This window comes from Podarcis cretensis (genome assembly GCF_951804945.1).
Source record: "Podarcis cretensis genome assembly, chromosome: 1".
Taxonomy (NCBI): Eukaryota; Metazoa; Chordata; class Lepidosauria; order Squamata; family Lacertidae; genus Podarcis; species Podarcis cretensis.
In genome coordinates, this window is record NC_137170.1 from 121,147,687 (window position 1) to 121,171,482 (window position 23,796).

The 23,796-nt window shown below is 41.8% G+C and overlaps 1 protein-coding gene across 4 annotated transcripts; it reads right to left on the minus strand.

The window, feature by feature from the left end:
• Positions 1–23,519, minus strand: ERICH2 (glutamate rich 2). 4 transcript variants are annotated; one of them, XM_079982551.1, is made up of 14 exons: positions 23,375–23,518; positions 23,210–23,258; positions 18,055–18,088; positions 15,473–15,509; positions 12,466–12,499; positions 12,182–12,230; positions 10,588–10,624; positions 9,870–9,953; positions 8,509–8,591; positions 6,098–6,190; positions 3,195–3,385; positions 1,801–1,858; positions 535–606; positions 1–145 (listed from the first exon to the last, which is right to left on the minus strand). In XM_079982551.1, the coding sequence occupies exons 1-14, from the start codon at positions 23,380–23,382 to the stop codon at positions 21–23; spliced, it is 954 nt and encodes a 317-aa protein (XP_079838677.1). In that variant the 5' UTR covers positions 23,383–23,518; the 3' UTR covers positions 1–20. The 4 variants fall into 4 exon arrangements, with proteins under 4 accessions (XP_079838677.1, XP_079838678.1, XP_079838679.1 ...); XM_079982552.1 differs by lacking the exon at positions 23,210–23,258 and having other exon boundaries at positions 23,375–23,519; XM_079982553.1 differs by lacking the exons at positions 12,466–12,499; positions 15,473–15,509; positions 18,055–18,088.
• Between the last annotated feature and the right edge of the window lie 277 nt (positions 23,520–23,796).

The window sequence follows — 23,796 nt, forward strand, 5'->3', positions numbered from 1 at the left end:
TTTGTGGTATCTTTAAATTTCTAAGCATCTTTATCAGAATCTCCAGAACTGGCTTCACTTTCAGTGTCGCTTTTATCTGTGTTGCTATCCTCTTCACTGCTCTCTTCACTGGTTTCTTCATCTTCTTTAGCAGCCCGTTCGCTTTCTAACATGGAAATATAAAAGATACAAAGGTAAGTCACTCTTGCAACTCCTTTTTCGGGGAATAATCTGTGCATTTCCTGGCTTGCATCATGGGCTCCCATCTTCCTTCCTCCTTCTCTTTTGGGGACAGGCATCAGCCACAGCCCTTCTGCATGCTTCCCATGTTACTTGCTAGTGGTGCTGCTTTCCTTGAATCCAGCAAGTGTTTATATCTTAAGGGAAGAAGAAATGGACAGGGACCTCTTGGAATGACTTCTTTCAATAGTGCCAAAAGGAGCACAGGGACAGATTCCTTGGCTGGATCTACACTAATCTGTAAAAACGCTCAACAAACATAATATAGTTCTCAATTGTATAATAGTATCCAGTATTTACAGTTTTAGCACTTACCCAATACTAGTTTTTTCTCAATAAGTGGAAGAAACTGCAGGGCCTCAGGGTTTTCTGGTTCATATATCAGAACTGGAATTTGATAAGGAGAAGACATTATTGATATCTATAGGATGAAATAGAAAATAGGACTCTATAATAATATCTCGTCCTACTTCATAGAAGTGCAAATATATTTCTCATAAAAGTACGTCCGATTCAACAACAAACTCTGATCTGGAAGCACCCTAGAAATTACTTGCCAGTATGTTTCATCAAGGCAAACCAGATGACAACATGAAATATACAAAAGCATTTCTCTCTTTTCCAGAATCATGAATATGACATGCAAAGTGGGAGTTAACTCTTTCCTCTCCTGTGCCACAGGAGAGGGCAAACAGTTTGCGGGTGGCAATTTTCATCAAGTCTGTGGTGAAGAGGAGGGGGTTTAAAAACCACTTCCCCATGTGGCATGGTCATAATCTTCATCAGAGCCCCCGTGCTGCTATTAACTTTTTTATATATAAAAATGAGAATAATGTACCTCATGCTATTATCTAGTTTGGCAAGTTACCATTCTGTTCATTTATACAGGAAGTGGTTGAAACAGGAAAACAGAAGGAACAAATTCTCCTCTGTGCCTTTCACTTTTGATTCATCATGCTTATTCAGTATTTAAACTTCTTATACACTCGGTCCAAACATTCTTGTTATGCGTGTTTATTTATTTGGAGTGTTTACTTTGAGATTCCTCCCCCCAAAAAAGAATTCCTGTGGATGCAGAAAGACAATCATATCTATAGAGAGAGTATCATAGCCACAGGTTCTTGATCTCTCTATTGCAAACCATTCCAGAAAGAATCTAGGAGATTGCAAGTCCTTGAGTAGTGTGGCAATTTGAGAACTTGCTCCTACATAAACACCAGTCCAAAATATATCAAGAGAATAATGTACTGTCGGCTGGTGGGCTTAATGAGGCCTGGCATGGGTCCCAATTTGGCCCGCGAGGCCATCTCTCCATACCACACTCACCTGCTCCTCATCCAACATCATGAGGCCGCAAGTGAACAAATTATGCCTTAAAGTGTGCTCCTGGTTGTTCCTTGCCAAGCGAGGCATCTGCCAGGGCTTATGAACAACACTATGGAGTTCTTGACTGTGACTGTCAAAATGGGCTTCCTGTTGGAGAAGGTTCCCCACCACTGTACTAAATGAAATGTCACAACTTAGGAAACAGATTTGGAGAAACAATGCAGGTCAGAAAAAAAACCCCATTGCAGAACTTACTCATCTGACAAAGCTTTTTTGCAAGGCTGTATTTCTGCTCCATTATTGCCTTCAGAAACTATAAAGAAAACGTAAAAGTATGCAGATTAATACAAATACGAGCCAATATGACTCAACTTGCACTCAAGTCAACTCAAGGGTGTTGATCCTGCGATGCAAAGTCCAGTTTGAACAGCTTCAGCATGACAACTTTTTCACACAGAGGACACATGATGCACGACACCTTGTCACGTAGATCCATTCCTCCACGCATCGTATGTCATTACTAACTCATCTGCAGTGACCTAAAGCATCACAAAGACTGTGCATATTGCAGATGATCTATATCAGGGGTAGGCAGCCTAAGGCCCGCGGGCCGGATCCGGCCCAATCGCCTTCTAAATCCGGCCCGCGGACGGTCCGGGAATCAGCGTGCTTTTACATGAGTAGAATGTGTCCTTTTATTTAAAATGCATCTCTGGGTTATTTGTGGGGCCTGCCTGGTGTTTTTACATGAGTAGAATGTGTGCTTTTATTTAAAATGAATCTCTGGGTTATTTATGGGGCATAGGAATTCATTCATTCCCCCCCCCAAAAAATAGTCCACCCCCCCCTCAAGGTCTGAGGGACGGTGGACCGGCCGACGGCTGAAAAAGGTTGCTACAAGCATCAATGTAGCACTGGGAAGGAAGAGTCTCTTATGTTCTAGGCTGTTTTCTTCCAGAGGCTACTTATCTAGAGTGGTAAGTACAGTCATACCTCAGAAGTCGAACGGAATCCGCTCCAGAAGTCTGTTCGACTTCCAAAACATTTGGAAACCAAGGAAGCTCCTGCAGCCAATCGGAAGCTGTGGAACCCGCATCAAACGTTCGGGTTCCAAAGAACATTCGCAAACCGGAAGACGCACTTCCGGGTTTGTGGTGTTCGGGAGCCAAAACATTTGATTCGCAAGGCATTCGACTTCCAAGGTACAACTGTAATAATAATAATAATAATAATAATAATAATAATAATAATAATTTATTATTTATACCCTGCCCATCTGGCTGGGCCTCCCCAGCCACTCTGGGCAGCTTCCATAGAAACCAAAAGTACACTAAAATATCACACGTTAAAAACTTCCCTGAACAGGGCTGCCTTAAGATGTCTTCTTAAGGTTTCTTTTTCCCTTTTATTTAACCAAAAAACCCCCATTTTAGATGTATTAACTGTAGTCATGCTTATTATGCTCTGTTAAGTATCAGTCTTGTATGCATCTAACCTCTTTTACAATTACCGGTATCTAGATTTTAAATAATATTTTGGTCAATGTTTATCACACGGAGAAGTATTCAAAACATTACTCCTCCTGTAGGAAAGGCTAGTTTTGCCAGAACATCTGTTTGCTTAATGGGGGGGGGGGGGGGAATTTGTACCTCTCCCATTAACTGTAGTGGTGCAATTCTCTTTTCAACTTCACAGTCACTTTGTTCATTATTTTCGTCCTCTGAACTCTCTGGCAGCTTCTTGTCGGCATTTTCTTTAGCTATACCTTCCCTTTGCTTCTCAGTACTGACCTCACCGTTGGGTAGTTTTTCAACAACTGCGGAATTTTTCATCTTTTCATCTACACAAAAAATTGTATTATAGATGAAGAGGCATTAATAAACATTTCTGTAAGCAAAACTGTGACCAATTAGATTACCTTTTCCAAAATTTTCAGGGGCTAGGCATGCAGCAGGGGAAAGAACCAGAGGGTCTTGAGACACCTTAGTGACTAATTCATTCTAGCGTAAGTATTCATGGTTTAGCATCCCCTTTATGAGATGTTAGTCTTTAAGGAGCCATAAGGCTACTTTCTAAATGACTGCTATTTTTCTGTATCCTGTGTTAAATAATATTTCAGCATAGATATGATTAGTAGAATAAAGAGAGCGTGAACAGACAATGAAACCCCCAGGGTACGATCTGGTCAAATCCATGCATTTTTAGATCCCACTGATTTATTTTATCATATTTTTATTTTGTCCTTTCTCCAAAGAGGCACCAACCCTAAGGGTTGTGCTACTTTATCTCCACAAGAGCCCTACACTTCATGCTTGAATTTGAATCCATGCTTCTTCACCTCAGTTGCAGCAGTCTACCTACCGTTCCACACCTGCTTTAAGTAGGACAACCACAATAATTAAGGAGTTGAAACCACAAAAACTAGTGTGTTTGGGGTTATTTGGCTTAGAAACCAACAGCTGAGGAGAATATGATAGAGGTTTATAAATATATCATTGTGTGGAAAGAGAATATAAAGAGATTTTTTTCCTCCTCCATCCCCCCCCACCCGTATTTTGTCATCTTATCAACATTAAATGGCAGTAGATTCAGAACAGACAAAATAACTTTTATACATAACACCATTTAAATTCAATCCAGGATGTGTACCCCATTAATCCTTTTTAGATGCCTAGTAGTGACATAATCCACATAATCTCTATACAACTGCCCTGAGCCCTCTGGGTATAGGGTGGTATATCAAACAAAAAACAAACAAAACAACTTTCCTCCTTTCTAGACAGCTCTGCCAAACCTGTACTGCTATCTCTTCCTCCAGTCTTGATCATGAAATTCACATACCAAGTATCTTTGGTTCCATTGCTTTGCTACACCTCTGCCAGCCTAGTCAGTCCTCACATGACACTCCTAAATTTTAAAATCCACATGAGCCTGGACTTTTATTTAGTAGGGTTGATGAGCCACGACATCACATACAATTTATGACATGAGAGTTAGCTCACAAAGATGTAATCGAAGGCAGCAAAAAGGGCTATATGCGTTGAGCAACTGCACCTTAAAAGTCAGAATTTCCTTAAAGGAAGGAAAAACACACCACTTGCAACAGTTTACCTGCCAGCTATTGATAATGATAATAATAGAAGAAATAAAGGTACAGTGAAACTGAAAGATGGTGGCCCAATTCATGTATCCCCAGAAGTCGCAGACACCATCTTAGAGAAGGCAATCCGCTTCCTTTTTCACATACTCAAAAGAAGAAGAGTTTGGATTTGATACCCCGCTTTATCACTACCCGAAGGAGTCTCAAAATGGCTAACATTCTCCTTTCCCTTCCTCCACCACAACAAACACTCTGTGAGGTGAGTGGGGCTGAGAGACTTCAGAGAAGTGTGACTAGCCCAAGGTCACCCAGCAGCTGCATGTGGAGGAGCGGGGAAGCGAACCCAGTCCACCAGATTACGAGTCTACCACTCTTAACCACTACACCACACTGGCTCACTGCTTCTTTTAAGATAAAGCTCTTTGTAACATGTATTAAGCTTCCCTTTGTTTATGTCTGTAATTAATAACAACAATAACCAGAACTATGAAAGTTGAGGTGAGTAATGCCTCTATATTGATTTATCTAGCTGTGATGCTACAAGAACAGCTCCAAAAATAGCAATGTTGCTATGGGCAGACCAGAATCTCTCCCGCCATACCATAATATCTGGGGGGGGGGGGAATCTTTCCTACAGACCATACTGAGCACTGAGATCAGCAGAGGGTGCCTTCTTGGGAGTTCCTCAGCTCCCAGAGGCTTGTGGGGAGGGTGACAGCCCGGGAGAGGGCATTCTCTGTGGCGGCCCCTGAGCTGTGGAACTCCCTCCCCACAGAGGTGCATCTGACACCTTCACTGAACAGCTTCTGGCAAATGCTGGAGATCCATCTCTTTATCCTGACTTTTAACACCTGAGGTGTATATTTTTAGGACCCACCTTATTTTTGTGATTGTAAGTTGTTTAAACTGCTTTTAATATTGGGTTTTTAACGCTGTAACCCACCATGGGACTTTGGGGTGAAGTGCGCGTCATTAATAAAAACATTCTTGTGTAGACAAGCCTACCCAGATGCTTAGGAAGTAAATTTTATCTACTTTAGTATTTTAACTTTTGTATGTTTTAAAGTACGGTTGTGGATTTTTCTTGATTTTGCTGTTTCACCTTTCGTAAACTGCTTGAAGTTTTTTTTTTATGGTCCAGCAGTGTATAAATTTTATGAAAAACAAACAAACAACAATATAACAAGACTACATTTTGGGCTAAAGCATACTTTAGTAAGGAGATCAGCACCAATAAAGACAAGGTTAAAAGTATTCCTTAGTAGTAGAACCTTTCATTGAAGCTTACACTATATCCATGAGGTTCGAATTAAGATGAAACACACAAATTAATGGCATCTATCAATCAAGAAAATGCCTTTTTGATATTATGCTTAACTAAATCTAGACATAATTTATAGCCAAGGAAGCTGAAAGAGATTAATAAATGAAATATATTTTCTTTGAACCAACCATTGACTTCCAATTCTGTCTTCACCTCAGTTATCTTAGTTTCATGATTCAGCCTCTGTAAATCAGTTTCTAATTGTTGATCATTATGAATTTCTGGGAGAAGAGAAAGCAGAAGTAAGAGATAAAATGCACCGCAATTCAACAGCAACAATATTTCCCCCCTCAAATTTATGTCTTTAGGGTAGAGAAATCCATACTATTTCATATTTCAACAACATGTTTGATAGTCTAATGAAGCTAGCATATAGTAACAGAAATGTATTTTTCCCTGCCAAGAAAAAAGTGCATGATGTCAGCTCATATTGAATTCAACTCAGAAACTACAATGTCCATACAGTCCTCATCTTCCTTCATTGAGGTCCAGCGCCAAGGACTTTCTGGCGGTTCCCTCGCTGCGAGAAGCAAAGTTACAGGGAACCAGGAAGAGGGCCTTCTCGGTAGTGGCACCCGCCCTGTGGAACGCCCTCTATAGATGTCAAAGAGAAAAACAACTACCAGACTTTTAGAAGACATCTGAAGGCAGCCCTGTTCAGGGAAGCTTTTAATGTTTGACAAGACTACTGTATTTTAATATTTTTTGGAAGCTGCCCAGAGTGGCTGGGGAAACCCAGCCAGATGGATGGGGTAAAAATAATAAACAAACAAACAAACAAATAAATATTATTATTATTATTATTAGAGAAGCACTTGTTGAACTGCATGCTACAATCTATAGGCAATTAGCCTATTATAGTCTGTAAAAAATTTAATCTATAAAAATATAGAATAATTCATACTAGATATTGTAATATGGGTGTCTCAAAGCAAATTAATCATTGAATACTTAGCAGGTATGAAAACTAACTTATGAAGTAAGCGAAAGAAAAGGAAAGGAAAGGAAAGGAAAGGAAAGGTAAAGGACCCCTGGATGGTTAAGTCCAGTCAAAGGCGACTATGGGGTTGCGGTCTTCATCTCACTTTTCAGGCCGAGAGAGATGACATTTGTCCACAGACAGATTCCAGGTCATGTTGCCAGCAGGACTAAAATGGTTCTGGTACAATAGGACACCGTGACAGAAGCCAGAGCACATGGAAAAACCATTTACCTTCCCGCCACAGCGGTATCTACTTGCACTGGCGCGCTTTCGAACCGTTAGGTTGGCAGGAGCTGGGACAGAGCAACGGGATCTCACCCCGTTGTGGGGATTCGATCCACCAACCTTCCGAACAGCAATCCCAAGAGGCTCAGTGGTTTAGACCACAGCGCCACCCGCATCCTACTCCTGTCTGATGTGCGCAGAGCTTTAGTAAAGGCGAGGGTACATAGAATAGTGCTCTCTCACTCTCTGCAGAGATTATTAGGACACCGACACACTTAAAAATGCTTCTTGGGAGCATCACTGCCACTGGGATATGGCCTATCAATGCAGGTAGAGAGAACACAAAATAAATGGAACTACAAAATAAATGATGACAAAGAAAAGACAGTTGGCGAGGATACAGAATGCTTGTTGCTCACGTAGATTCCACTTTATCAAGATGAATCATGTTCAGCAAAGGTACTTTCAAGTGTGACGGGGTCAGAGCTCAGTGATAAAGCACATGCTTTGCATTCTGAAAATCCCAGGCTTGATACTAAGCGAATACAGGAAAGGTGGGAAAGACCCTTGACAAACCATGGGAAGCAGCTACAAATCACTGCCCTAGATGAGCCAATGGTTTGACTTGGGGCCCTTCTAGATATCTTTTCTATGGTGCACTTATTATGATTTGTGCTTATGGTGGTTTTAGGGCAATTATACACTATTTATCTTTTAATAATGTTTGCACCTGCGAAGGCTACCAGGTGGTATGCTGCTTTTGTTTCTAATCTGTGCACCTCCTGTAACTTCCTGCTGAAACCCTGCAACTTTACCTAACACAATTTTTCCTGGGTTGCTGTTTCTCGTTCCACTTTAGCTGCATTACAGTGCAAGACTGCCCTTCCAGATGGTAGTAATGTGATGACATTAGGGAGGCATCACAGAACAACTAATAAGGCAGAGTAATTTATGGACAGCCCAGTCTAACTCTACCACTGATGCATTATTGTTGCATTACTGAAGAATACCATGGCTGATGACATTGAAAGCCACTGAGAGGTCGAGGAGAATTTACAAGGACACATTTCCTTTGTCTCTCTTCTGACAGAAGTCATCATGACCAAAGCAGTTTCGATGGCAAAACTGGGCCTAACCCCCAACTGAAATGGATCTAGAAAACCAGTATTCTCAAACAGTACTTGGATCTGGTCTGCACATGGTTGAGGGATAATTTGAACTCTACTCTCCTAGTTTGCAGTCTAGTAACACAGAACTGCATAGGTTTTTTATATATATATATATATATATATATATATATATATATATAAACATATGCAACATAAATCTCACCTGTCTCTTCTTCTATGCGGTCAGGCAATCTTACACTCATCTTTGGATTTTTATTTCTTGCAATTCTTTTTAAAGTATTCCCCCTAAATATTGTGAGTGTTATCCAAGGGGAGACAAAAAAAAGAAATCATACATTTTTGAGACTACAGAGATAATATGCTTTCAGGTATATGCCAGGTTCAATACAGCTGGAGTGGTATCCAGTAAAAATAGTTATCTGAAAACAAAATTAGGCTTGATGTTAAAGGCATCATTTGCATTTAATATCCATGTTTTTAAAATGCAAATAATAGCTATTAGGCGGGCTGATAATTACTGGAATCACAGGAAGTAGGGGAGGGACTTCCCTCCTGTTGCAATCTTGAGATTGAAAAACCACCCTTTTGAAGCTATTTGCATTTCCTCTTAATGCAAATAGCAGCTCCAGAAGGATGCTTTTTGAAATAAATAGGGACTACAGTGGTGAGGCAAGGGTTAAGCTCCTTCTCCTTGCCTGCACTGGTCTCTTATAACTATCAACTCCCACAGCAGTAATTTGCATTTTCAAAAGTGTGCGCTTTAGATACAAAAATGAATTTAACATCATATCTAATTTGGTACTGAGCTGCCTGATTCTTATGCCAGTGCAAGCATGCAAATGATTCCCTGTGCAGAGAACAAGCTCAAGTTACATGGAGTTCCACAAATGCTAGAGACCGCCTCATTCTCTTCTACGCTGAAACAATCCTAAACAATTCAGAAAAAACAACTGAGACAGTTTGATGGCAAGCAAACCTTTACAGCGCCACCCAGCCATATGGAGCTCCTGGATAAACGGCATAACCTCTTTGTTATGACTTTTCAACTTAGCCTGCCTTCTCAATATTCTCTTTCAACTTTATCTTTTGCTCATCTGCTGCCAATTAATCTTGAGTGACAAGAACGAATTTCGTATTTCCCAGTAGCTGACTGCAGGCTGCTGCACGTGTTACATTTGCCATGGAGAGACCTCCAAAAATATTGTGATAAAGAGATTCCTGCCTATAACATTTGGAAGCCCATCCCATGCAGAACACACCATCAATGTAGTACGTCACCAATAGCTACAGACGATCAAGGTGCAAAGGCCCTCAGCATGGCAACTGAGCTCTGTGCTTCTAAATGTCATAGCTGGAGCAGGAATAATTCACCATGTGTGTGTGTGTTTAGGCGGCACCCCATGATGAGCAAAATAACACAGACCAAGCCACACTTTCTTCCACACATGCCTCAAGAACTTGTTGGGATCTACAATAGGACAGTGGTTGCTTGTTTGAAAAAGCTTGTCAGCAATTTCTTCTCATAATGAAATTAATTAAGAACGCAAATGAAGTGAGACTTACTTTTCTACGGATTTAGCTGCACGTAACAAGATCTGCTTTGATGGAGTGTAAGGTCTGCTTATAGATTCATTTCCACATCCCATGCTGCCTTGGTTTAAAAAAATAATAAAGGAAGGAAGGAAAAGAACCATCACAAAAAAGTTTTGACATCAACTGCAGAATAATAATTCCACTAAAATGCAGATTCTAACCAACTGCTGCAGCCTTTTATTTATTTATTCTTTTCTTGTATTCAAGTACATTTTGAGAAGCCAAGATCAAGGGCTGATTTTGAATTAGGAGCAAGTCAAATAAGAGTATGTGCATAAAATAAATGATTCAAGCTGGGGAGCAATCAATACAACGTCTTCTAAAAACTTATTTTAAAACATGCAGCACTATAGAGCAAGGATATGTTATTACAGAACCTCAGCTTATTTAACAGTGAAACTCAAACTGAAAGAATTTGATTCAGCTAACCAACAATAATCAGTATTGGACTGCATCATCTGGAATATACATCCATGTTGACAATCAAAAGGTTAAAGTAGAAATATATGTGTTTCTAGTTATTTAAATATAAGAGAGGTTGCAATCCCATGTATACTTACTTTGAAGTAAGCCCCACTGACATAAGTGAGTAAACATGCAAAGGATTGTGTAATCTATGACAAATAATTACACTATCTGACTGGTTAAGAAGGCAGTTCATATACAAGCTGCACAATAAAGATCTTACCGTGGAATTGTTTGAACGGGTTCAAGGACTACTTCTTCTAAAAACAAAATAAATTGAAATATTTGGTTCAACTGATGCACATTCAGATTATCCCCCCCCCAAAAAAATATATAGAACAATAATTTTAAATTTTAACTAAGCAATAAATGTAATATAGTTTCTCATTTTTTTCTTAACACCAATTAACAATTTACAACATCTCTTTGAGCAAGTGGTTTTGTTCTAGCCTGTTCCCCCCACTGCAAGGCAAATTTTCCTCAAAAAAAATCACATGGAAAACCCTCAATTTTTGCTCATTAGCCCAATTCTGATTAAAAGACTATTGGCTAAGGGCTTCCAGTCACTGCTGGGGCTGATCAACATATAACAGTTGGAATGAATAGGTTAGTCTTAATATTTATTTGGGGGAATGGAATAAGGGCCAAATTAGATGTGATCTTAATTGAATGAATATAATTAGTGTGCAGGCATTTAAAATATGTTTTAAAAAAGCAGCAGCAGCAGCAGCAGCCCCCTGAACGGAATTGGGATGCTAAGCAGCATGGGTGACTATGTAAGGAGGGAGGCATTTTAGGGGAAAGGGGTTTTTTTGGTGGGGGGAGGAACATAGCTCTTTCTCCCCACCTTCCTGATTCTATCGCAGCCCCACATGGTTATTTACTTACAAAATGTATGTGATAACAGTGTTCACACGACTAACATACCGTATTTTTTGCCCTATAGGGCGCACCGGCCCATAGGGCGCACCTAGTTTTTTTTTTGGGGGGGGAATAAAGAAAAAAAATTATTCCCCCCCCCCAGGCGCGGGGCTGGGGCGGGGGAAGCCCGAGCTTTCCCCGACCCCAGCCCCCAGAACAGGCTGCTATCCGCAAGCTTTGGGAGCCTGGTGGGAACTCCCGCTGGGCTCCCAAGGCTTGCAGACATCTGCCCGAAGCCCGGGGTGCGCTGCTCAGCTCTCCAGGCTTCAGCGAAAGCCTGCATTTGCCCCATAGGATGCACACACATTTCCCCTTCATTTTTAGAAGGGAAAAAGTGCATCCTATGGGGCGAAAAATACAGTAATATCTAGCTGTGTACACAGATCAGGCAACAGAAGTGGCACACAGGTCAGGAAGCAACTGATGTTCCAACCACCATTGCTCATCTATGACCCAGTTTCTGTGCTGGCTTCTGTGTCTCTGATGCCCACAGACCTTAAAAAGTGCTGTAGGCTGGAGCAGGAGGGCAGAGAGAAGAAACTAAGGATTCTATTCTAGAGCAAAGCCATGTACCAGAAAGAGCAGAAATAGCCACAAAGTTCTCCAAGGCATTATTTTATGTAAGATGCATTGGGGATTATCTAATTAATGAAATTAGATAAATCAACCAAATAATTTACTAATGCTTACAGAAGAATGCTTTCTATTCTTTAACTGGCAATTTGTTTTGACATATAAATAAAGACTAGCTTTGTCCCTGGTTTTAATTATGATTTTCTAAACTACTAGCACCTTTGTACCTACATCCAGAATTCTAAGAACCCCCCCCTCCAGCAGTGCGGTTTGAAAGCAGTGGTTAAAAATCAGTGCAGTTTTGAAAAGCTCAGTAGATTTACCTTTTGGACCAAACACATGCAACCTTCCATTTTGTCTGTTCTTCTGTTCCTGTAATTAAGACAAAAGTAAGAACCAACCACAAGACCTGCCATGTAATTTTGCCTAAAATTCTTCACCGTGATTTCTCTGACCGTAAGTTGCAATAAAACACTGAAACACAGATATGACTCTTGATCAGTACAATCAACTGATTAAAACCAAAACATCAAGAAACCATTAAATACCAATATATCAATTCATTTTAAAGATAAGCATATATCAAATTTGAAATAAAAACTTTTACCTTCATTACATCAGTCCTTCCTAAGCCACTATGCCTATATAAGACAATAAAACGAGTTGCATATATAAGGAGCAGATTATTCAAGATGATATAATGCTTAAAAATCAGCTTGAATCCCAGCCTATTTCTCATATTTGACATAATAGAGTATAAGAATTCATCACAACCAAAGCATTGTAGACTAGTCCAGTAAGCTTTGTTACACTACAGAACACCATGCTACTTGTTTTCTGCTCTTTTTTGAGTATTTCTGACCATGAGATCACAACCAGCAGTTCATTAAGCTTTTTGAAATCATATTTCTTAAAGTCCAAAATACGTATCCACTACACTCAGCTTTCCTCTTCCTACATATATAGTGAATCCCAAGAGGATGTGATCTCTTCCTCCTGTGGTTCTCACTATTTCCACCTCTGCCTAAATGAACTCCTAGGGCATGTATCACACATAAAATGGCCTTACTTGATGCCCTAAGTATTCAGGCAGGATGATAATGAGAAAAGGCAGTCTCTTAGGTAAACATGCCCAAGGCTGTTAAGGGCTTTATACACCAATAGTAAAACCTTAAACTTGGCCAGTAGCTAACTGACAGCCAGTGCAAATCCCTAAACAGTGATGTTACATGCAGCAGGTAGGTTGCTCTGAACAGCAGCTTCGTCACAGCATTCTGCACCGGCCTGTAGTTTGTGGACCAGCTTTATGGGTCTACACAGAGCATGATGCAACAATCCAACCCTGAGGTTATCATTGTATGGACCTCTGTGGACAAGCTATCCCTGTCCAAGGACGGTTATGATTGGCACACCAGCTAAAGCTGCTCTGAGCTACTGAGGCTGTGTTGGTCTCTAGTGACAAATATGGATCCTGGCTCACCCATAAGCTACGTATGTGGTTCTTCGGGACTCTGTTCAGAACAGGCAACTGACCTTCACAGCTTTTCTTTAAAAATAGTTTCTACATGTGCTGCAGTATTTTCATGTAACATGCACTCCGGTCTTTCAGCTGTAGTCATAAGAATACTTCCATATACGTAAGTTCCATTCGATCAGCTGGATTTAGGCTGTGCACACGACCATCCTCACTGCACTGCCCCACTAGGTTTTCAATCCATGCACACATGGAATTAGCAACACTCTAGAGCTATCCTGTAGTTTCTTGTAAAAATACTGCGCTTTCATGCGATTCATTGCAAGCTAGCTTCATTCCAATTTGAGAATGATAGCAATACTGAAAGTGTAGTGAAACCCAGGTGTGCACATTTGAGGCTGTGAGTTGGGGCTGGTTCTACAGGTCTGAGGTCAGTATGGGTAGGGGGAGTTAGAGAAGTCTCTTTCCTCTGACAAATCCTCTTTACCTGAACTTTATTTTAATTTAAGGGTTTTATTTTATCTCTCCCTGTGTGTAAAACATAGGTAAAGGTAAAGGTACCCCTGCCCATACGGGCCAGTCTTGACAGACTCTGGGGTTGTGCGCCCGTCTCACTTAAGAGGCCAGGGGCCAGCGCTGTCCGGAGACACTTCCGGGTCACGGGGCCAGCGTGACATCGCTGCTCTGGCCAGAGCCAGAGCCAGAGCCAGAGCCGCACACGGAAACGCCGTTTACCTTCCCGCTGGTAAGCGGTCCCTATTTATCTACTTGCACCCGGAGGTGCTTTCGAACTGCTAGGTTGGCAGGCGCTGGGACCGAGCAGCGGGAGCGCACCCCGCCACAGGGATTCGAACCGCCGACCTTTCGATCGGCAAGCCCTAGGCGCTGAGGCTTTAACCCACAGCGCCACCTGCGTCCCGTGTAAAACATACCTACTCATTAAAAATAGATACCCACTTCAACAGTATTTTCGCACTACCCTGTAGTAAAGACCGCAATGAGTTTTCTGGCACTTTAGATTAATAGCATGATCCTAACCATGCCTGCTCAGACTTGTTGAATTCAGTTGGGCTTACTCTCGGGTAGGAGGTGTTAGGTTTGCTACCTTAAGATGTACTCCTACCCTGCTTGAGAGTAAGCCTCATTGAACTAAATGAGGAGTACTTTTGAGTAGTTGTGTACAAGGCTCCACCATCAGGCTGATTTCTTAAGCTTCTACACTTAATTTGGAAGTAGGCTGCATGAGGATGATTTGTAGAGGGACAGGGTTGAAGGGAGGAAAGCTTCATGACTAGGAGTTGAGGGTGGGTGGAGGGGTGGAGAAGTCAGTCAGGTGAAGACTGTGAGGAGAATCAGAACTTACAGGGTTAAACAGTTCTGAGTGACGTCTCACATTCTGAGGCGTGGCTATGTTCACATACGGGAATGTTTCTCTCTGTGTGTGTTCTCTTCCGCTTTTGACGGAGAAGCGGAAGGATGCCAGCCAATTCGCCGGGCTGATTTATGTTGTTGTGCTACTCATTAAAAACTGTTGGAGATTAGAAAGGAAGCCTGCTTTCAGTCTGAATTTATTACCCACACAAGGCAACAGTTTTTCCCCCGCTGCGTGAACTCTGCTAAGACATCCCTCCCCCATCTCTGCCCACTGGTGTGGATGCACAGGGGGTGATGTGGAAACAAATCAAAGAGTAGTGATGCTCACAATGATGTGTAAATTTGAACTGAACTGAAATATATAGCATACACAAACACCAAAACCCCCAACTTCATTTAAGCTGGCAGTGTGTACATGGCCTTATTTTCAACTTGTAGAGATGGTCAGGAGGACAGAGCTGCTGGTGTCTTATAAAAGAATGCAGGGAAAGAAGAGACCAAAATATCCTAGGACAGGCTTCCTCAAACTAGGTGCTCCAGATGTTTTGAGACTACAATTCCCATCATCCCTGATCACTGGTTCTGCTAGCTAGGGATCATGGGAGTTGTAGGCCAAAAACATCTGGAGGGCCAAGTTTGAGGAAGCCTGTCCTAGGATATGCATGTAAGGCCACCACCTTGCTGAAACTGGGAAGGTTGGGGTGTGATCACAAATTCTCAGAGGGATAAACTGAACAATGGCAAGAACCCATCTTCCTTTCCTTACCTTGGCAAAGGCAAACGTGTTTCTAGGACAAATCCATCTAAAACAAAAAGTTTGAGTGTATTTTGCATGATCTCCATAAACCAAATCTGCATGTTTTTAATGTATAAATTCAGCATGAATTAAATTGATAAACTTTTGATAAACATTAAATTGATAAACTTTTGAGATGCATTTAATTTTTTAAAAAATTCTTAGGAGACATATTGTTTCCCTCCCTTACAAGTTTTTATCAAAATGCTCTCCCCATACTCTCATGCTCCATGTCATGGATCTCTTTACAGGTACACACATCCTTCACATTCAACGCTACTTCTCTTTCCTTCCTGTTTGGTCTATTCCTTTTGAATAAGTTATATCCCTCAATTACTACATTGCAGTCCTGTATCTCATCCCACCAGTTTTCAGTAATGCCAGAGCTCAAGTTCATCTTGTTTATTCCCCATGCCCTATGCACCAGTATAGAGAAAACGGGAACAAGTCATTCCCTCAAGCTGCTTCCTTCTTGGTTTTTTTCTGCCCATAAGCAGGTTCCTGTACACCAATAAAGTTATTATCTCCAGTATTGGTGTCCCCCTGTCCTCTGAAATATTGTCTCCTTCCCCCTTGGGATTCAGTTTAAAGCTCTCCTGATAAAGTTTGTGATATTCCTAACACATTTTTGCCAACTGCTGTCAGGTGCAAGCCATCTCTTGCCAGAAGTCCTTCTTCATGGAAGTGGAGACCATGGTCCAGGAAGCCAAATCTTTCCCAATGACACTATCTGTGCAGTCAGTTATTTACTTCCAGTATTTTTCTTTCTCTTCCTGGGCCATGACCTTCAAGAGGAAGGCATGATGAAATAACCACTTGTGCCACAGGATCCTTTCAGCTTCCCACCCAGAGTCTCATAGTCCCTTGCAACACATTGAAGACTGTGTCTGTCAGTATCATTTTGTATCCACATGGATCAAAAGAACGGGGTAATGGTCACTGGGCTTGATGAGAGTTGGCAGCCTCTCTGTCACATGTTGAATCTTTGCACCTAGAATAGGGATGTCCAACCGGTCGACCACGATCGACAGGTTGATCCCTGGTTGATAGCAGGGCTCATATTCCTCCGCGGGGAAAAGGAGAATCCCCCTCTTGCTCTGTCCTTCATTTGCGCACGATTATAAGAATGTAAGAAGGAGTTACCGCTGCTGTAATTACTACTTGTTTAGCAATTTATGGCACGCGCCCCCCTAAAAAAGCCCAACAACTTTGGCTTGACGTCCCTGACCTAGAAGAAAGCACACCTCCTGGGACATTCTATCAGGTCCGCACATCACTATCTCTGTCCCCCTCAGCAGAAAGTCACCAAACACCACCACACCTCTCTTCCTCCTTTGGGAAGTGGCAGAAATTCTTCTATCCACTGCACCTTCTGCAGTCACCTCTGTGCTCTCTGAGGTCTATGACTGGTGTCCCTATTCCTCTGACCCAGAATCAATATCCAAGGGTAGGAAGTGGAATTAACTGTGAAGCTCCAATGGCACAGTATGGTTCCTGACAGCCCTGCTCCTGTGTTTTATGTTCTTCCAAGTGTTTGCCTCCTGATTAGGGATGGGGGATATGCACAATTAAGCCACATTTTTTTACCTCCACTTCTCTTCTAAACTTTGCCATCCTTGGTACAGCTTGACTAATATATTCATGCCTACCATAGAAGCATAAATCTTTTATTTGTTACAATTTGTGTCATGAGGCTAACAGTACCCTGTGGCTAAAAACTAATTTGGGAAACTATGTATATAAACCCTGGCTACATTGCATTTCAATATATGGAAGTGACTTGGATGCAGGGGAATTCCTGTGATTTAAAACACAACACAGGATGTGTGGCTCTTATTTAAGAGAAGGACGATGAAACATTTGCTGTGCACATGTTTTCATTGAGTAGCACAACTCTCCAGAGAACAGGAATAGCAATTTCACAATTCACAGGTGAAAATGGGCACATTCACGCCAATAACTTCTATTAGAATGCAATCCTCTACATGTGTACTCAAAAGTAAGGCCCATTGAGTTAAACAAGGTTTGTTTCCAAGGCAGTGACTATCCAGTTGCAGCCTGCTATAGTTCTATACACACTTCTGTAAGTAAGCACCATTTAACTCAAAGCTGTGTACTCAGTCCCATTTGCTCCGCATGCACAGCACTCCCATCACTGGTTTGGAAAGTGGTGTGCACATGGTGTTATCCACATATCTATCTTGTCATTTTTTATGAAATACTGCATTTTGATGCATCCCCCCTCCAACCCAGCTTTGATCTGAATTGAGAAAAGTAATGACACAGCTGCTTTTTAAGTTGGTAATGTATACACAGCCTTAATGGGACTTACTTCCAAGTGGACAAGTATGAGGTTGCTCTCCTAGCTCTGAAATATCGATAAAACCATTAAGAACCAAAAAAACAACAACAAAAAACCCTATTAAGAATTCTTATGACTTTTTTTTTTTTAAGGAAAAAGGCTTAAAAGGAAGAAGGTAGGGTTTGTTTGTTTTTTAGAATATAAGGAGCTATAAGAAAGTACTTTCAAATGCATTGTTTAATGCAAATACCTTCAGGAGCAATCACTTCCATCATTCCAGAAACCTAAAAAGATGTAGAGAAAAGATTCCAAATGGCATTTTTAAGAAGCTTACTAGGAGCAAATAAGATGAATATATTATATACAATGAAGTATGGCCTGCAAAAGAAGCCCCAGAAAGTTTACAAACACTGTTTCTTAGTTGACTTGTTACTGAAACTAAGTAGGGAGCATTTACAAAAGGGAGAAATATATAAAAAAGACACATCAAAGTACACTAGTGGCCAAAATTGTGGAAACCTTTTGAAAAAAAGTGTATTTCTGAGGTTTGATGGCTCAGAACACCTGATGGCTCTCTAAACACCCATGCTCTTTGGCTACATTCAAATGAAGGGAAACTACTGCATATCAACCTAAGCAAGCTGTGCTTCATTTTCCTGGTTATTTGGCTATAACTTTTGATAGAATACAGATAACTGAACAAACGTCGTTGCATTACATTTTTCATTAAATTATCTTTCTACTGATATATCATTTTATGGTATTACTAAAAAGGGGGGGGGGGTTGTTATGAGCCATCAAACCTCAGAAATACACTTTCCCCAATTTTCCCCCACAATTTTGGCCACTAGTGTAGTGATGAATGCCTTTCTCTGCAAATTGTGAGTTCTTCAGGTATCAAAAAGACCTGACTCCTAATCTCCTCCCCACCCCCAGCCACATGGTTGTTAACAACGCCTTGCATCTGAAACAATATTATATTTTTTGTTTCTAAATGTGAATTAGGGAGTGCTGGAAATTTGGGTGCAGCTCAGCATGCAGAAGAAGGGTTTGGCATGGTTTAAGACAGAAAGGGTTAGGGACCTCCAGATTTCCTGAGCTCCCTCCATCTCTTCTGATGTTACATTTAGACTGATATTCTCTGGTTGTGCTCTGTTTTGCAACTTCCTGTTACTTTCACTTCTCTCTTAGACCTCAAAATGAGACATCATGCTGGAACCATCCTCCAAGGGAACAAAGGAGCCACCACAGCTGCCTTGTTCTACTACAGACTAGTTAAACTAGAATTAGGAACTCTTCTATCCAAGTACGGTACGTATTTCATACCATAAAGTCCTTTTTTATGTTTCTTACCTACAAGCATCACTCTGTGTGTGATTGCAACTGGTAAAGTCTGCTAGATTCACTCCCTTAATGCTGCCTTACTCAGCATACTAAAAGAGTTTCAACAGATAGTTGGAACCAAATAATTTCAGTATAGAATATATACCAATTTTTAAGATAAGGTTACAATCAACAGAATTGTGAAAAAATGTAACTGATGCTGAAGTGCTGACAGTACACTTACTCTATACAGATAATTACTGGTTGAACAGAAAAAGACATAAAAATATGGAATACATGTCATCCTAATGTCAAATGATTTCAGTTAATATCCTTGGTTTTATCTTTGACTTCCTTCCTTCCTTGACACACAATTTAGGCCATCACAATACCAGGTCAATTCTCTCTTTACAGCATTACAAAAACATAGTCCTTTCTATCTGCCTCTTTGACAGAACACTGAGTCACATCAAGCGGGCAATATATTTTTTTGCCTTGACTACTACAGTTTTTCTCCTCTTTGGTCTTTCATTATCTCACTTTGGCCCTCTGCTTCTACCAATTGCTCTGCTTTCAAAATCATTTTGTTCATCAGACCATGGAAAGTCTTTCCTGAAATTCCAACACTGGCTGCTTGGCATGCTCCAGGATTGTGCACAAGTTTCTTGTCCTTACCTTCAAATTCCTAAATTTCAACAGCTTTATCATTTTTAAGAGAGAGAAAGAATCATAACCAGAAATGGCCTACTTGTTCAGCATTGTAGGCTGCCATGGAAACACAAGTGACAGACAGTTGTTAATTTCCATATTTAATTTCCATATAATTACCATAGCTAGCATAAAATGTGGGTGAACATAGCAGTAACTAGGCTGTAATGTATGTTGCACTTCTTCAATAATGCAATTTGTGCCATTTCTAGTGTGAAAGTGTTTGCTTATGCCAGGGGTAGGCAACCTAAGGCCCGTGTGCCGGATACGGCCCAATCGCCTTCTCAATCTGGCCTGCTGACGGTCTGGGAATCAGCATGTTTTTTGTGAGTAGAAAGTGTGCTTTTATTTAAAATGCATCTCTGGGTTATTTGTAGGGCCTGCCTGGTGTTTTTACATGAGTAGAATGTGTGCTTTTATTTAAAATGTATCTCTGGGTTATTTGTGGGACATAAGAATTCATTCATTTCCCCCCAAAATATAGAGTTCGGCCCACCACATGGTCTGAGGGACGGTGGACCGGCCCACGGATGAAAAAGGTTGCTGACCACTGGCTTAAGCAAAGAAAATATGATTGATCACCTATATCCCAACTTTTTTGTATGTGTGTGTGTGTGTCTGTGTGTCTGTGTGTCTGTGTGTATCTGATATATAACAGATATATTGGAAACCTCAAACAGCAATAATGCTTAATATTCTATTTAAAACATAGGGAAATAATTCTGCACAACTTTTAAAGGGTAAAACTTATGTGTTAGAAGGTAAAATGTTTACATCTAAAACAATGGAACAGAAAAACATTTACTTTTGATGTATGGCTCCACTGATATATCTGCTTTGCGAATGTATACTATGCAGCGCTCTATGTATGCTATGTGAATGTATACTATGCAGCACTCATCTAAGCACCTCAATTAAGGTATAGCATGTAACTGCAGAGGCATAATTTTTGTAGTAACAGCCGAAACAGCTTTTGTGAATGCTACCTCTCTGGGGAATTAGCATATATTCAGGGAAAGATAATTCTAGGATCCACTTAGTGTCACATTGCTCTGCATGGGTCAGGATGTTCTTCAGGAAATCAGACTCCACTTTGCATTCAAAGTAGAAGTAACCTCATTAATAGTTTGGATTTGATATTCCACTTTATCACTACCCGAAGGAGTCTCAAAGCGGCTAACATTCTCCTTTCCCTTCCTCCCCCACAACAAACACTGTGAGGTGAGTGGGGCTGAGAGACTTCAGAGAAGTGTGACTAGCCCAAGGTCACCCAGCAGCTGCATGTGGAGGAGCGGAGACGCGAACCCGGTTCACCAGATTACGAGTCTATCGCTCTTAACCACTACACCACACTGACCTTCCCCAGCTCTATTGTCACATCAACAGGCAAGCCATAAGATCAGAACTCTTGGCTGTAAGTCTTCCTCTCTCAGTACAGTGTGTTCAGATTTAAATTTGTGTAGTATATAATACGGTGCCCATCACGTGTGCAACAGCTGTTATTTCTACAGGACACTAGAGCCTCTGCTAATCATCATATACATAATCTGAAATCCATTTAAGTTGGCAAACTGAATTCAGCAAGCCTGGCTTGATTTCAAATGGGAACAAGCCAACTTAACTGCTTTGTAGATCATAACCAACCTTTGATTAATGACTCATGCGGCCCCACAGCCAACATTTGAATAGGGTGGGGGAGAATGCGAAACAGGCACCACTAAGGGTATTCTGCTATGGAATGGTATGCAAGTCTAGTAAATCAATAAATGTGTATATGCTTAATATCACCACAAACATATCACTTCCTTTTGACTGCAGAAGGTTTGGCCATTATCCCTAAGTCCTGGATTCCAAATCCATAACCACTAACAGAATTTCCACGCAGCCCCCCTCAGCATACACAACTAATTAAGTCTGTTTTTCAATCTCAAATATTAAAATGAATGAGATTGCGAAGAGATTATTTCCCATTACCACCCTCAAAACGGGACGCAGGTGGCGCTGTGGGTTAAAGCCTCAGCGCCTAGGGCTTGCCGATCGAAAGGTCGGCGGTTCGAATCCCTGCGGCGGGGTGCGCTCCCGCTGCTCGGTCCCAGCGCCTGCCAACCTAGCAGTTCGAAAGCACCTCCGGGTGCAAGTAGATAAATAGGGACCGCTTACCAGCGGGAAGGTAAACGGCGTTTCCGTGTGCGGCTCTGGCTCGCCAGAGCAGCGATGTCACGCTGGCCACGTGACCCGGAATTGTCTCCGGACAGCGCTGGCCCCTGGCCTCTTAAGTGAGATGGGCGCACAACCCCAGAGTCTGTCAAGACTGGCCCGTACGGGCAGGGGTACCTTTACCTTTACCTTTTACCACCCTCAACTGTCAAATAAACTGATTTTATTAGCAATTGTGTAGAAAACTAAAAAAAAATAAGATGTGTTAGTGGTATCAAGCCTTCACTGGAGCTAGAGCTGCAGCTGCCCACATCCAGGGGTGCCTATTCTGGAATAACAACAACAACAATATATGTATATGCCACCCATTTGACTGGGTTGCTGCAGCCACATTACACACTAAAAGCTTCCCTGGACAGGGAAGTTCTACACACCAGATCCACTAGACCAGCCTTTCTCAACCTTGGGTCCCCAGGCGTTGTTGGACCGCCGCTCCCACCACCCCTGCCTGCTGTCCTGTCTGGCTACGGATGATGGGATTTGTAGTCCAACAATATCAGGGGGCCCAACGTTGAAAAAGGCTGCACTAGACATCTCAATGTTTCTTTTGTTCATCGCTTGCAGGGCTGCTGTGCTTCTAACAGGGAGAATGTGAACAGACGGCGGGAAGAACTCCTCAGCATGGCAGTGCTGCCAACAGAGAGGAGGGCGGCACTTGCTGAATTTATTCTGCTTGTTGCTACAATAATTAAAAAACGTGGCATTTTCCTTGGCGGTGGTGGTGCAGCAGCAGCCATTTCCCTCGCGGAATTGCACTGTTGTTGTTGTCAATAATTTGTTGTTGTTGTCGTCAATAATTTGTTGTTGTTGTTACAATAATTAAAAACACGGCATTTTCCTTGGAGGTGGTGGTGCAGCAGCAGCCATTTCCCCTGCTGAACTGAATTGTCGTTGTTGTCAAGAATTTGTGGTTGTTGTTATTGCTACAATAATTAAAAGCACAGCATTTTCCTTGGCGGTGGTGGTGCAGCAGCCAGCTTTCCCACTGAACTGCATTGTCGTCGTTGTCTATTATTATTATTATTATTATTATTATTATTATTATTACTACTACTACTACTATTACTACTACTACTATTATTGCAGCTTTTATTAAGAGCTACAGGTTAAAAAGGAAGGGCACCTTTAAATACGTGGGGTGGGGTGGGGTCTCCTACCTTGGGGGCTGTCGGCCTGGGTATCCCCTGGCCCAAGACAATATTAAACCTAGATAGGGGGCGGAGGGAAGAAGAAGGAGAGGGTTAGACTCTAGAGACGCGCTGCGCCATATCCTCGAAACCCCCTCGACGCAAAACAGAAAAGCAGTGCTGGTGCTAGGCTACCTGTTCATGGCGCGGCCGAGCTACCTGGGCTCATTCAGCTGACTGGGGCAACGCAAAGGACGCTCCACTGCCAGCGCCGACGGAGCATCCACAGGCCGCAGGCAGGCCGCGACGTCACCATAGCAACGCGCAGCAAGCGCCGCTTTGTCAAGCCTCCGGGCCGCCTGGAAAAGGGGGCCGGGCGGGAACGGAGGGGCGGGGCGAAATGGTTCCCACCTGACAAGCAGCGGCAAAAGCAGCGTTGAACTAAGACGACGGAGAGAAAAACCCCCCACTCTCGTTGCTCACATGTCCCCGGCTTTCGGCGAGCTGGGTGGGCGTACACGTGTAATGCTCGTGCATACTGGATATATATATATATATTTGAATTTTACTGGTTTTTTATTTCATTTTGAGCAAAGTACATGGTCCCTTCAAAAGCT

Bases quoted from the DNA above. Each gene is read 5' to 3' on its own strand.
- ERICH2 (XM_079982551.1), bottom strand. The intron at 18,089-23,209 runs GTAGGAGACCCC...ACATCTTTTTAG, and splicing joins CCAGGCCGACAGCCCCCAAG to GTTTCTGGAATGATGGAAGT. The intron at 10,625-12,181 runs GTAAATCTACTG...TTTTGTTTTTAG, and splicing joins GCATGTGTTTGGTCCAAAAG to AAGAAGTAGTCCTTGAACCC.